Source organism: Danio rerio, chromosome 7 (genome assembly GCF_052040795.2).
Source record: "Danio rerio strain M-AB ecotype USA chromosome 7, GRCz13ab, whole genome shotgun sequence".
Classification (NCBI taxonomy): Eukaryota; Metazoa; Chordata; class Actinopteri; order Cypriniformes; family Danionidae; genus Danio; species Danio rerio.
In genome coordinates, this window is record NC_141027.1 from 57,906,302 (window position 1) to 57,919,679 (window position 13,378).

The window sequence follows — 13,378 nt, forward strand, 5'->3', positions numbered from 1 at the left end:
TTAAAATCACAGCAAATGTTTGTTTGAGTAGGTTGGAAATAATTGCTGTCACTGTGCCCATTTAACATGTTCCAATACAAACCCTTTCCCATACTTGACATGGATTTGTGCTTTTTTTTTCCAATTAGAGTTCTCATTTTACAATATTTGGACAAATTATATACACTCACCGGCCACTTAATTAGTTACACCTGTCCAACTGCTTGTTAATGCACATTTTTAATCAGCCAATAACATGACAGCAACTCAATGCATTTAGGCATGTAGACATGGTCAGGACGATCTGCTGCAGTTCAAACAGCTTTGGGATGTGGTGGAACAGGAGATTCACATCATGGATGTGCAGTTGAAAAAATCTGCAGCAACTGCATGATGCTATCATGTCAATATGGACCAAAATCTCTGAGGAACATTTCCAGTACTTTGTTGAATCCATGCCACGAAGAATTAGGGCAGTTCTGAAGGCAAAGGGGGTCCAACTCAGTACTAGTAAGGTGTATCTAATAAAGTGGCCAGTGAGTGTATAATTTATAAAGCACACAAATTGGCAGTTTCAGCTCATCAATACACTACATGGAGAAAAATATTTAGATACATCTCTTAGTTACTGTATTTCTCTGTATCAGTCCGTTAAACTTACAGGGCAAAATCCTATAATATTAATAATCTGGATGTACTAAATTCACTGTTGTCAGTATCCTGCAATCTGTTTGCAACTCATGTGGCTTAATGGGAAGCTAAAGCACACTCAAATTCTGTAAATTCAACATACCACTCATAACATGTTTTTTTTTTTTTTTACCTATTATATTAGTACAGATGTATACTATTCCAGATGGAGTCATGTAATATAAACCCACATGCTATAAAAAAATGCTATAGGACAAAATGGAACAGCTTAATTTTTAGGCTGTACCAACCTTTTAAGTAGTGTAACAAAAAACAATTGTGAAAATACAAATTTCTGGTCTTGAAAAGCTCATGCACAACAATTAAATAAATTAAAGAATCATACACACTCATCTAGTTCATGAAGCAATTTTTCCCCTGCTTTGCAGACTAATGAGCCCAGCCGGTCCTCAACTGAGCCACCAACAGCTGAGGACTTTGATCTCCAAAGAAGGAGATGTTCAAAGCAGAATGTGCCACCCTGCTTCACATCAAACACATTTACATTCTTTATGCAGCTACAAATTTTCATAATCGAGATGCTTGTCTCTTTTGTGGCACACTTCTAGTCCTCCAGTGTAGCTAATTAATGCAACACTGCAAAGCAACAAGAGCTACACTGAGAAGGTTTGAGTAAATGTAGTCCTTGTACAATATTTTACCTACTTATTGAGGAGTATAACATGGTGTTCCATGTTGATCACTAATGTCAAAAGCAAATTTTTGAAATTGTTATGTAATTTTTATATGACTGCAAAAAAAAAAAAAAAAAACTTAAAATTGAATTGGTTTACCTAATCATGAAGCAAGGTGGCTTTTTTTCCGATAGGCTGTGAAGAATTTACCCGATAAAGAAAATGCTTACTTGGATTTTGTCACCATCTAGAGTACAACTACTGCAATATGCAAAAAAGAAACATTACAATCTCTGGAAACGAGACATTTATTTTATGTATTGGGAAATACATTAGTTAAAATGACAACAAAGAAAAATAAGAAAGAAGAGCTTTATATAGATATGTACAGAAGACTGAAAAGTTGTAACAAAAAAACAAAACAAGAACAGGAATCACATGGAGTTTGTCCTCTTGTAGGCCACCATACTGTTCACCTTATGAATAGACGTAGTAAAGGATCGCAGGCGCACCTCTTCTGACTGATCGATTAGCTGAGGCCCAGACTCTTCCCATTGCTCAGGTACCTCAAGGTCTTTGTCTGTGTAGATCAGAAGGTCGAAGGCACCTGTGTAAAGGGGACAACATTTAGTCACACAAGGAGGGAGGGAGAGGTGCGAGTAAATAAATAAATCAAATAACAAGTCTATCAATTTTTTTTAAACAGCTTAAAGGTGCTGTATGTAAAGTTTTTAACTACTCTAAAACATCGAAAATGTTTCTTAAATATCTAAAAACATAAGTGAACAAAGTGTTGTTTAAAAAAATAGCAGCACAGCATGACTAACCAGAATAATCCAGGTTTGTAGTATATTTTTTATAGCTACATGGCAAACAATTACCAGTATGTGCAGTAGATTCTCAGAAAACAAACAAGACCCGGCATTCATAATATGCACGCTCTTAAGGGTGTGCAATTGGGCAATTAGGTGAAATGGGTGAGTAAAAAAAAAAAAAAAAGCAGTTGTAAAGGCATTCAATCAGTGAGGTTATCAATATTGTGAAAAAAAACGGTGCGAATCAGGTGGCCACTTTTTATGGATGAAGCCTGCACTTGTTTAACATCCATTTGCCTCAGGCTTTCAAATGTGTCATTCAAGACTTTGTTCAGAAGAACAGCATGCTTTGATTAAAAAGTTGATTGTAGAGGGAAAAACCTTTAAAAATTTTAGGATGTTCAGCTAAAATGATCATCATTGTCTTAAAATGAAGAGCAAAACCAGAGAGACATGGAAGAAAATGGAAGACAACTATCAAAATGAATCGAAAAATAGCCAGAATGGCAAAGTCTCAGCCAATGATCAGCTAATCTATTTTTAAGAATCCCCCGCAAAGTCTCGGTTTAAAAAAAAAAAAAAGCATGCGCAGAAGAGGTTACAATTTACCACAGGACACACCATCTGGCTTTAAGAGAAATGGAGGAATATTTTGTGGTCTGATGAGAGTAAAGTTGTTCTTTTTAAGTCCAAGGGCCGCAGACGGTTTGTGATACGACCCTCAAAATCTGAATTCAAGCCACAGTACATAGTAAAGACAGTGAATGGTGCAAGGTTCATGGTATGGGCATGTTTCTCCTACCTGTTGGGCCTATACTAGGGATCATGGATCAGTTTGCATATGCCAAAATACTTGAAGAGGTCAAGTTGCCTTATGCTAAAAAGGACATGTACTTAAATAGTTGTTGGAACAAAACAGTGACCCCCAAAAACACTAGTAAATGAAGCAAAGTCTTGGTTTCAAAACAACAAAATTAATATTATGGAGTGGCCAGCCCAATCACCAGACCTTAATCTATAAAAAAAAAAAAAACTTCTGTTTCTGGGGGGAAAAAAAAAAAACTGTAAATGAATTGTGGAATGTTGTTAAAGAATCATGGAGTGGGTAGTTAAAAAAAAAAACTATGGCAGGGCTCGAAATTGCGACCATTTTGGTCGCATATGCACCCGAAAATTAATCTATGCGACCTCATAATATATTTGGTCGCATTAGTGCGACTGCAGATAATGGTTGTAGTGCGACCTGTTTTGATTTTTTGTAAAAACGTGCTGAATCGCTCTTCCCTGCCGCTATATTGGTTCATATTAGCTGTCACTCACTCAAGGCTTTTCGCTGTCAGATGACAGGGAAGGAGCTTTTATGACCACGGGAAATGCAAACGGCTGAAGAGTGAAAACTTAAAGCACACAGGTTTGCAAACCCCACCAGGCGCAAAATAAGAGCGATCAAGACACGTCACGTGGTGAATAATGATCCACCAGCTGAGATCAATCGAGTACGCGCTTCTTGGAGAAGGCGCCCGAATATCCATGCGTTGCATTCACTGCGTGTTCAACGCAAATGTCCGCTAAAAGTCAAATCTAATACTGTACATATCATCGCCAAAGAAGCTTGCCTTTACTAAGTTTACACTGAAACTGCGGCTCATAACAAAGACCGGTATTGCACCGATGGTTAGCGCAAGAATCTTGCGCTGCCTACTCATTAATTGGGTCAGCTGACTCGCCTGCTTTTCCACTAACACAGAAAAATGAAGATCATCTCAGACTGAACCTTTAAATTGACATAAACTGAAACCAAAACTTTTAAAGAGTGATAGAAGTGAGACTTTACTATTCTTTTCTCTATTCTTTTTTGAGGTGTATATTATTTTTTATTTATTTACTGATGACTGCTTTGCAGCTTTCATTAATGAATTGAATGATTTATTATAATCTTTTGTTTGTTTTGTAGCAGAAATATTATTTATTAAATTGACATGCATATAAAAACAGCAGCACAAAATCAATATTTCTTACTGCAATGCTTCATTGATGCAAACTATACAATTATTTTTTAATAAAGTAACAGACTTTTTATAGCAGATAACCTACATTCATGCACATTCAAGGCAGTATCATAATGAGAAATGGAATTCATTGTTACTATTATTGTTATTTTTATCATCGTTAATATTCTATGGCCTAATTATTAGACATTCATTTTGGAATTATTGCTCACAAATATCAATGTCTTCGCAGCATTAGTTAAATAGTTGTTTCTGGTTTTTGTCAGTCCTATTAATGTTGTTTTAAAATACAATAAATCCTTAAAAAAACAATTTGCAGCTGTGCTCATTCATTTTTGGTGAGTGCTCCTAAATTTTTTCTGGTGCTCCTAAAATTTTTTTGGTGCTCCTAAATATTTTAAGTTGGGAGCACCGGTGCTACCAAGTAAAAAAGTTAATTTCGAGCCCTGTATGGTCATACAAGTAAATATAAGTTTAGCGATTCACAGGATTGCTAAATCCTAGAAACAAAATGTTTCGTACCAAATAATTAGTTTGTACAGTCAACAGCAGACATTGCTATTTTTTTAAACCCACCACTTTCAACTAATTGTGGTCTGTTTAACCTGCCATTTAGCCAAATATATTTAAATATATATAACACAAGAATCTTGCTTGATGGAATGACAGAGAGAGGAGTTATTTCTGAAGCAAGATTCCTTGTAAGCATATCTCGAGAAGTACTTCTTAAAATGCAATTACTTTTATTGATACTGTGCACAAAACATACTTAGTAATTTATTGTACGTACTATAATGTTTTTGAACTACACAACAGTTAAGTACTCCTATTAATTTGCTGTGGTACTTGGCTAAAGTATACAGTGGTAATTACTATTAGTTCAAGATAGTTACTAATGATACTACACTATGTAGTGTAATTCATTAAAGAGGAGTAATTATATACAACATAATGCTTTAAATATTTGCCTTTACTATAAATTACTATAGTAATTTGTATGTGTGTATATAATTAACAATTAAGCTTAAGCATAAGTCACTACATTTTTCAAGTAGCTTGTCCAACACTGGGCTTATTATGGTATAAGCAATTAACACAGAGTAACTGAGCATAGAAATTAGACTAACAATTACACATGCAGTTTACTTACAGGCAGTTTCTAGCAATGGTAAGAAGGTGACTGTGGCAGTGATCTGTCTGATAACAGAGCGGATTTCCTCTTGGATAGCTTTAATGGACTTCTCCCTGGGTGCACTGGAATAGCCAAGGCAAACAGATATTATTATCATTCATATTTGCAGCAATCAAGTAAAATAAAAGAAAAATTAAATTGCTTTTTTTAAAACTAAAGGTAAAATGTTCATTAATTGTTGGCTATCATTGTGCATTTTAATAGCCAAAACAAAATTTGGAGATTGAAGAAACTTGAACATACCTGCTCTCCTTTGCTGTCTTGTCACACTGAATATCAAACTGCCATCGCTCAAGCACCTCATTGGTCTCCAGACATGTGATAACCACCACCAGTTTCTGAACTGTGCACTCAAACAACCATTCTATATAGAAAAAAACAGCAATACTCATGATTTTAACAGCACCAATTATCAGTTTCAGTAAGAACACCTTGCATCTATGTATTGGCCAATAATGTAATTTTTTTTTTTTTGTAAATTGACTTCTGAAGTCATGATAAGCATTTTAGTCCATCACTCAAAACAGCAATAGGTCAACATTCAGCATTAGTTTTTCCACTTATAAACACTTAAGTGTCCCATTTCTGCAAAATAGACATGCCTTACACTTTTCATATGAACATCCAGTTATATTAAATGATACCCTTTTAATATTAAATAAAACCAGCTTTTTAATAGCATAAAGGCAAAATTTCCATTAACGGGTGAACTAAGACTATATGCAAATGTAAGAGCGGCCAGTCTGTTGCACAAAGCCAGTTTAGAGTTTTCCCCAGGTAAGTTCATGTTTGGCTTCAGGTTGGTTATGATCATGTTTCGCCACTATGGTGACTTGCTCTACATGGCTATCCCACTCCGGAACAGGGATAGAGATTGCAAAGCAAACTGGACCAATCAGCTGCGAGTAAAGTAACATACATATCTCATGCAAAAGTCACTCAAAGTTTGTCTTTTTTGCTCCAAATTAAATAAAAGAATTTTTGGGTCAAAACTACATTTGTTGACAATGATGTTTATTGTAAATAAATTATGTACATTTGAATAGTATGTTTTCAAATACTTTAAAGTTGCCAATTAATATTAGTAATGGTATCAAATTAACATATGTAAATACATAAAGCTTCTGAAATGACTGTCATTTGAGCTGTTTGAGACCATTATTAAAGTCAGTTGAAAGATTAGCATTGATGTTGCAGTATTTTCTTTAAGTTTGCCTTCAACTTTTTCTGCATGAGCACAGTCTTGTACTCAAATTCTTTATATTTCTGATAACGATACCTGTTAATGGACCCTTTTATAAGCCTGTTAGAATATGTTTAATGGTCATTAGCATCTTAAATCCTTACAAATATTGAAAAAAAAAAACAATGTATGAACATTTATGAATGTATATAATCTTTGCTTCAAATTACAAAAAACAATTACCGTTTGTTTAAAAGGCGTTTCTAATACAGCTTCCATGAGACAGGAAAGTAAATTTGACATCATTCTCTCCTTTGGCTGCCGTCAGTCTCACAAAATTTTTTTTCCTGGTCCTGAAAGTCTTTATAACATCATTGTGGAGTTTTTCTTTTATTATTTGGCCAAATAAGATTGTAAAAAATTGTTTGTTGTATTCTCCCATTAACAGCGCTTTAAGTTTTCCCAACTATGACGACTTCCGCTACTGTGAAAACCGGAAATGTGAAAAGGGTCTATTTTCAACATAAAAGTGAACTGCACTGACTCTTGAGACATGAATCAAACTTTAAACTTTGTTGTTGACGAAGTCAAAGTTTCAAAGTTTTTCTACAATATTGTTTTAAGGTACGTGTAAGATTTTTTAAATTTACATTTTTTGTAGTTTAGTACAAAAGTGTCTCCAGCAAAAAAGATCTACAGAGATGCAGTTTTAAATTGTAAAGAAATCTGTGTTTTTAAAACAAACGAAGACAGCACAAGTCAATGATTAATTTTCATTATTTAGCCTGACACGATTACTACTTTTTTCATTCATATTCTTGTCGGCTTAGTCCCTTTATTAATCCGGGGTCGCCACAGCGGAATGAACCGCCAACTTATCCAGCAAGTTTTTACACAGCGGATGCCCTTTCAGCCGCAACCCATCCCTGGGAAACATCCACACACACACTACGGACAATTTAGCTTACCCAATTCACCTGTACCACATGTCTTTGGACTGTGGGGGGAAACCCGAGCACCCAGAGGAAACCCACGCAAAGGCAGGGAGAACATGCAAACTCCACACAGAAACGCCAACTGAGCTGAGGTTCGAACCAGCGACCTTCTTGCTGTGAGGCGACAGCACTACCTACTGCGCCACTGCCTCACCCATTTACTACTTTAAAATATTATAAATGTTTCTCAAAATAAAATATTTCATGTTCAAAGGCACAAAATATTCCTCCATTTCAAAAAAGTTTTTTTTTCTTACCCAGTTATTTAAAAAGAATGCATTAATTACAGTAATTACAATAATTACAATGATTCTTATTGTGAATGATGCCTCTTTGCAAAAAATGTAGGGAAAAAACATAATGCTGGTTTTCATTATTGTTTCTATCACATTTACTGTGATATAATCTGGTTTGTTAGTTTGTTTTGTATTGCTTTCTCGCTACAATCAATTCGCTCCAAAGTTTGTTCTATCAAGCCGAGACCACGTGATTCAGGCGATCTCGGACTGATTGTTTTGGTGTGTATCAGCACAATTGCTGGATTCACATGTCAAACGAACCGTGCTAACGAGGCAAACGCACCATGTTTAGAAACAAACATTTAGAAGTGAAAGCACCCTAAGTGAAATTGACGTTGAGAACAGATCAAACAAACATGCTGATACTAGCCAAAATCAGTGGGTTCATTGCTGATGCAGAAATTCTGAACTTACTGTTCGATGTGAAACAGCTCTCTGTTAATGAGTAGTGGAACTTTCTCAATCAGTGACTGATTAACATTGGCATGATCAAATACTGTCATTTTATTGTGAATTTATCATTATTTTGCATCCTCATTTGTCCCACATTTACAATAGAAACAGATGGAGCACCAGAGGCAGAGCGCCAAGATTATACACAGATGATCCAAGTAATTTTTTTTTTCATACTTCACAAACCAGCATCATTTGCATTATATTAAGACATACAAGTATTGAAAACCAGTGTTTGCTTTAAAAAAATATTGTGCTTATAATTTTAACTGCTACATGGATTTTACTAACAATCCATAAAAACCCTTGATAAGAATTAGTTCAATATCACCATTGTTTAATATTAAAGAAATACAACCTGCTTAGTTGGGGAAATTTAATAAAATATGTACATATCCGTTTAATGTTTAAGACTTAACATAACCCAACTTCACCATTAAATCAGTTTGTAAATATTAGAACGACTGCTAACAGAACTACTTGAGGTGGGGACTGCATTATTCCTCTCAAAAAAAGTAAATTCAGTCAATCTGTATTTTCAGTGAAAGCTGCTAGGGAATGGAACTCCATCCCACCAACAATTAGAAGATCATGCACTTTTTGTTCTTTTCAGTCTCATGTTAAAAATTGGTTATTGACAAATCAGCATTGTCAGCATTAATACTGTATTCTTCACACATTTATACTGTTGTCTTTGGCTTTTTGTCCTCTGATGCCATCAGTCTGTTTTTTTTTCCTTTACTTTTTTAACTGTATTTTTTATATGAAAGTGTATTTAATGTTTAATATTGTGCTTCTATTTTAGGTGTGACTTTAACATTCTGTAAGGGGTCTACGGATGGAAAATAGCCATTCTTGGCTAATTCTGGCACATTTTACAGTAATGTTTATTAATGTGCATTGACCCTGTAAACAAATAAACTAAACTAAACTAAAAACTACAAATGTCTAGGAAAATAGGCTAATAGTTAAGAAATTTCAATGTTTATTAATGGCATAAGACGCATTCCATTAAATAATAATTTAATGCCAAAACCAACTCTTCACTTGCATTTGTTTCGATGCTTGGTGATTTTTGTGTTCTTTAGCTAAGACAACAAACACTGCAATCCTGGACCATTTGACATTGACATTTCATTATCATCCAGTGCTTAAAGTCCCTATTACTCATGCCTTCAATGTATGCATCTCCTACTACACTTCATAGCTACTGTTGAAACTAACAGTCATAAATGTAAACTACATTTCTTCCCTTGGACACGTGGGTGAAAACCAACCTTTGAGTTGTGAGATGACATTGGTGAGGTAATTCTTCAGTTTGGTATCTGTGGTCAGTTGAAGGCTCATGTCATACTGTGTGACTCTGGTGAAGGTCTCTGCTGGGTAAATTCCTCGCTGGTACAGGATGCTGTTGATACCAAATGCTGCAAATAACAAAGATCTGTTTTATAATAAAAAGGCAAATACACACATATTTAAATGTAGTTCATTTTCCAAATAAACTACTCAGTGTGCAACATATTTGACACCGAATTTCTCAAAATGATCACCATTATAAAAACTTTGCGAAAAAATAAATAAATAAAAACCAATCTACAACATGTCTTATGACTAGGCCCACATGGAATCTGCGCGCACATAAATCTGTAATTATTAGCTCATCGAGTCCATATGTTTAGTTGTGTGTAAATCTAAGTTAATTTATATATCTTCGTTTTTTATTAATTTCAGTAGTATTACCGACTAAAATAAAAATGTTAATATGAAAAACTTAAAGTAATAATATCCATCTTTTTGCAGATATATGGTAGCAGAATTATATGAGAGAATTGCTTTGTTTACCAAATAAACGGATCTAAGTTAATAGGACTTGCATTGTAAACATTAAAGCTAATCATTTTGTGATGATTTACCCAAAATCATTTGGCATAAATCTGCAGATTTTTCACAATATACTAGACAGAAATAGCAAAGAAATGTGCGCAGATTCTATCTGGCCCTACTTATGACATTCAAATGTATTGTTTATCAAGCAAATTCATGTAATATATATTTAAATAAAAGTCTAGATTTTCATATATTGACAGTCATGTTTTAAAACAAACACCATCTGAACTTAAAACCATATTTCTTTCGTGTATTTTAAAAGAAAACTTGTGATTTGTAACGTTAAGTGATACTTTTGCATCAAGCTTTTTCTGGAACACTGAAGAGGTTTAACGTTACAAAGTTAACGAACGTTACTTCGTTTTGTTACTGCCTCAAGTAATAACGTAACATTCTGTTATATTTCCATACTGAGCCATAAAAAAATATCAAATATGCAACTCAAACACGTGTGACGTTAAATTTGCGATAAACAGCAGCGCAAAAATAGAGAATAGTGACTGTACGGGAGGTTAAAAAGCAATGGCCCGAAACAGAATCTTCAGACTCCTCACGACGCCACTCGCTTTCACCATTCACGCATCACAACGCATTCACGTGCCCAAAAACATTACTTACAGAAAAACTCAGCAACAAGCTCCGCGCTCCCCTTCAGCGTGATTCCCTTCAGCGTCTTCGACATCTTGAATGTTAAGTTTGGTTGAATCTGACTTCAGTCCTTGCAGCTTCTTGTGTTTTTCTTTTTAACCGCCGACTAGTTTGAATCTAGATGCTGCGTATGGCGGAAGCTTATACGTCATCACGTCAAACCCGGAAATACGTTGTTCAAATTCTTCCTTCTTCAGTTTTATGGCGGGGATCACTTCATTATCGCCACCTACTGCATTGAAGAAAAAAATAAATAAATAAACAAAAATCTGTTCTCCTAAGATACACAGACCCTCTATCTGCATAAGTAAATATATAATTGAAGCTTTAGCTCATATATTCCAACCTACTTTTTTCAGTATTCCCATCCAAGTTCATTTTTCAGTATTTCTTGTTCCTTCAGTATCTGAAGTGCAAATAACATGTTGAATCTCCTGTTCTACATTTCTGACAAAATCCTGTTGAAGGTTTATTTATTTGTGGTATTATTCAGCATAGTGTGTTCCACTATTCATCATGTTAGAATATTTTGCTTCTTTGCCTTTTTTATAGGCTATGAGGACAAAACATGCTGAAACAATTAATAAAAATAAATAAATAAACAAAGAAATAAATAAATCCATAAATTCCAGCATAAATATGCAAATAAATAAATATGCAAATAAATAAATAAATATGCAAATAAATACACAAATGTTTATAAAAATTCACAAATTCCTACATTAATAAATATTTAAATAATTAATAGTGTGGGCAGGTAAATAATTAAAAAAATTAAACGAATACTGGGGAAATAAGAAAATGCTAAGCTAAGTTTATTTTTTTTTACCCTTTCAAACATTTATTCATTCTTGAGCGTAGTTTGCGTATTAACATGCTAGTGGCTCCTCATCAAAAGGGGGTCATTGATCGTTAAAAAAAATTGCATTGGTTTTTTTGACAGGTTCCTGTTGATTGACAGACAGCTTCTCAGCATGTTGACCTGAGGAAAAAGTAAATATGCAGCTATGTTCAAGAATAAATACATGTTTAATAGAGAGAGAGGGGGGGCAGTGTGTACATAGTGAAGTCAGAAATATTAGCCCCCCTGAATAATTACCAGTCAATATTATCAGACATACTGTGAAAAATTCCTTGCTCTGTTAAACATCAATTTGGAAATATTTAAAAAAGAAAACAAATTCAAAACTGGGCTAATAATTTTGACTTTAACTGTATACATATTTGTTTATTATTTATTTATTTATTTATTTATTTATTTATTTATTTATTTATTTATTTATTTATTTATTTATTTATGTTTTTATTAATTTATTTATTTATGCAGGAATTTATAGATTTTATATAAATGTATGTATTTATTTATTTATTTATTTTTGTAGGAACCTAAAGATTTCCATATACATTTATTTATGTTTTAATTTATGCAGGAATTTATAGATTTGTATATACATTTATTTATTTATTTATTTATTTGCTTATTTATTTATTTATTTATTTATTTATTTATTTATTTATTTATTTATTTATTTATTCATTCATTCATTGATTTTCTTTTTAGCTCAGTCCCTTTATTAAACTATGGGTCGTCACAGCGGAATGAACCGCCAACTTATCCAGCAAAATTAAATTAAATTAAATTAATCAAAAATTATTGTCAACAGTGGCTCCTTAAAGGGATTGTTCACCCAAAATTTAACATCTCATCACTATTTGCTAATACTTAAGTAGTTATCAACTTTTATGAATTTCTTCTGCTCAACACAAAACAAGATTTTCTGAAGAACGTTAAAAAACAACAGCCATTGACATCCATAATAGGAACAAAAAATAGCACTGAAGTCGCTGGTTTGAACACAGGGTCTGTTTTTTTGTTTTGTTTTTTTTTTAATCACAAATACATTCTTATCATTTGTGATCAGAAGTGAAAATGCATTGTGAAAAATAAGTTTTCTCCTAAATGCTGCCTTTGTTTATAGGACATTGTATTTAATTTGCTGATGATAGGGAGACATATTCAATATGAAGTCTCACAGATCTTTATGGACGTCTTTGAAACATTACGTGTGTTTTAGATTTGAGAACAGACAATGAATTTCCCCATGGCTGTTCACAAAACAACTTAAATAAATAAAATACAAATTCAGCATTCAACTGGTTAAATTATGTGGTCATAAATTTGTCCCCTAGTGGTATATACTGTTACTACACTACTTTCACTAGAGCATTATCAATAAAAAAATCACACTGTCCCTTTGAAGCAAATTGAAAAGTAAGCGAATTTAAGAGCTGCAAAAGACTATTTTCTTTCTTTCTTTCTTTCTTTCTTCCTTCCTTTCTTTCTTTGTTTCTTTCTTTCTTTCTTCCTTTCCTTTTTTCTTTCTTTCATTCTTTCTTTGTTTTTTTTTCTACTTCTTCTTGTTCTTATTATTATTACTACCACCTTTAAGACTTTTAATGACAATAAGGCTGTCTTTCAAACAAGATAACGGATAAGTGTTTAAAAGGAAATCCTTTTAAAAATAAGTTTAATTTAAGATTATCATCAGTTTCTCTTCAGGTCCCTTTTTTCTGCATTTTAGCATTTGGCTGA

General features: G+C 33.4%; 2 protein-coding genes across 2 annotated transcripts in view; both read right to left on the minus strand.

The window, feature by feature from the left end:
- Positions 1 to 13,378, minus strand: part of LOC147843209 (uncharacterized) — a 527,423-nt gene that overhangs the window by 233,106 nt on the left and 280,939 nt on the right. The window lies entirely within an intron of this gene.
- Positions 1,595 to 10,928, minus strand: mad2l1 (MAD2 mitotic arrest deficient-like 1 (yeast)). The gene is given in 5 exon segments (NM_001017739.1): positions 1,595 to 1,911; positions 5,279 to 5,382; positions 5,564 to 5,684; positions 9,528 to 9,674; positions 10,756 to 10,928. Coding segments are annotated over 5 exon segments (609 nt in total). The 5' UTR covers positions 10,820 to 10,928; the 3' UTR covers positions 1,595 to 1,738.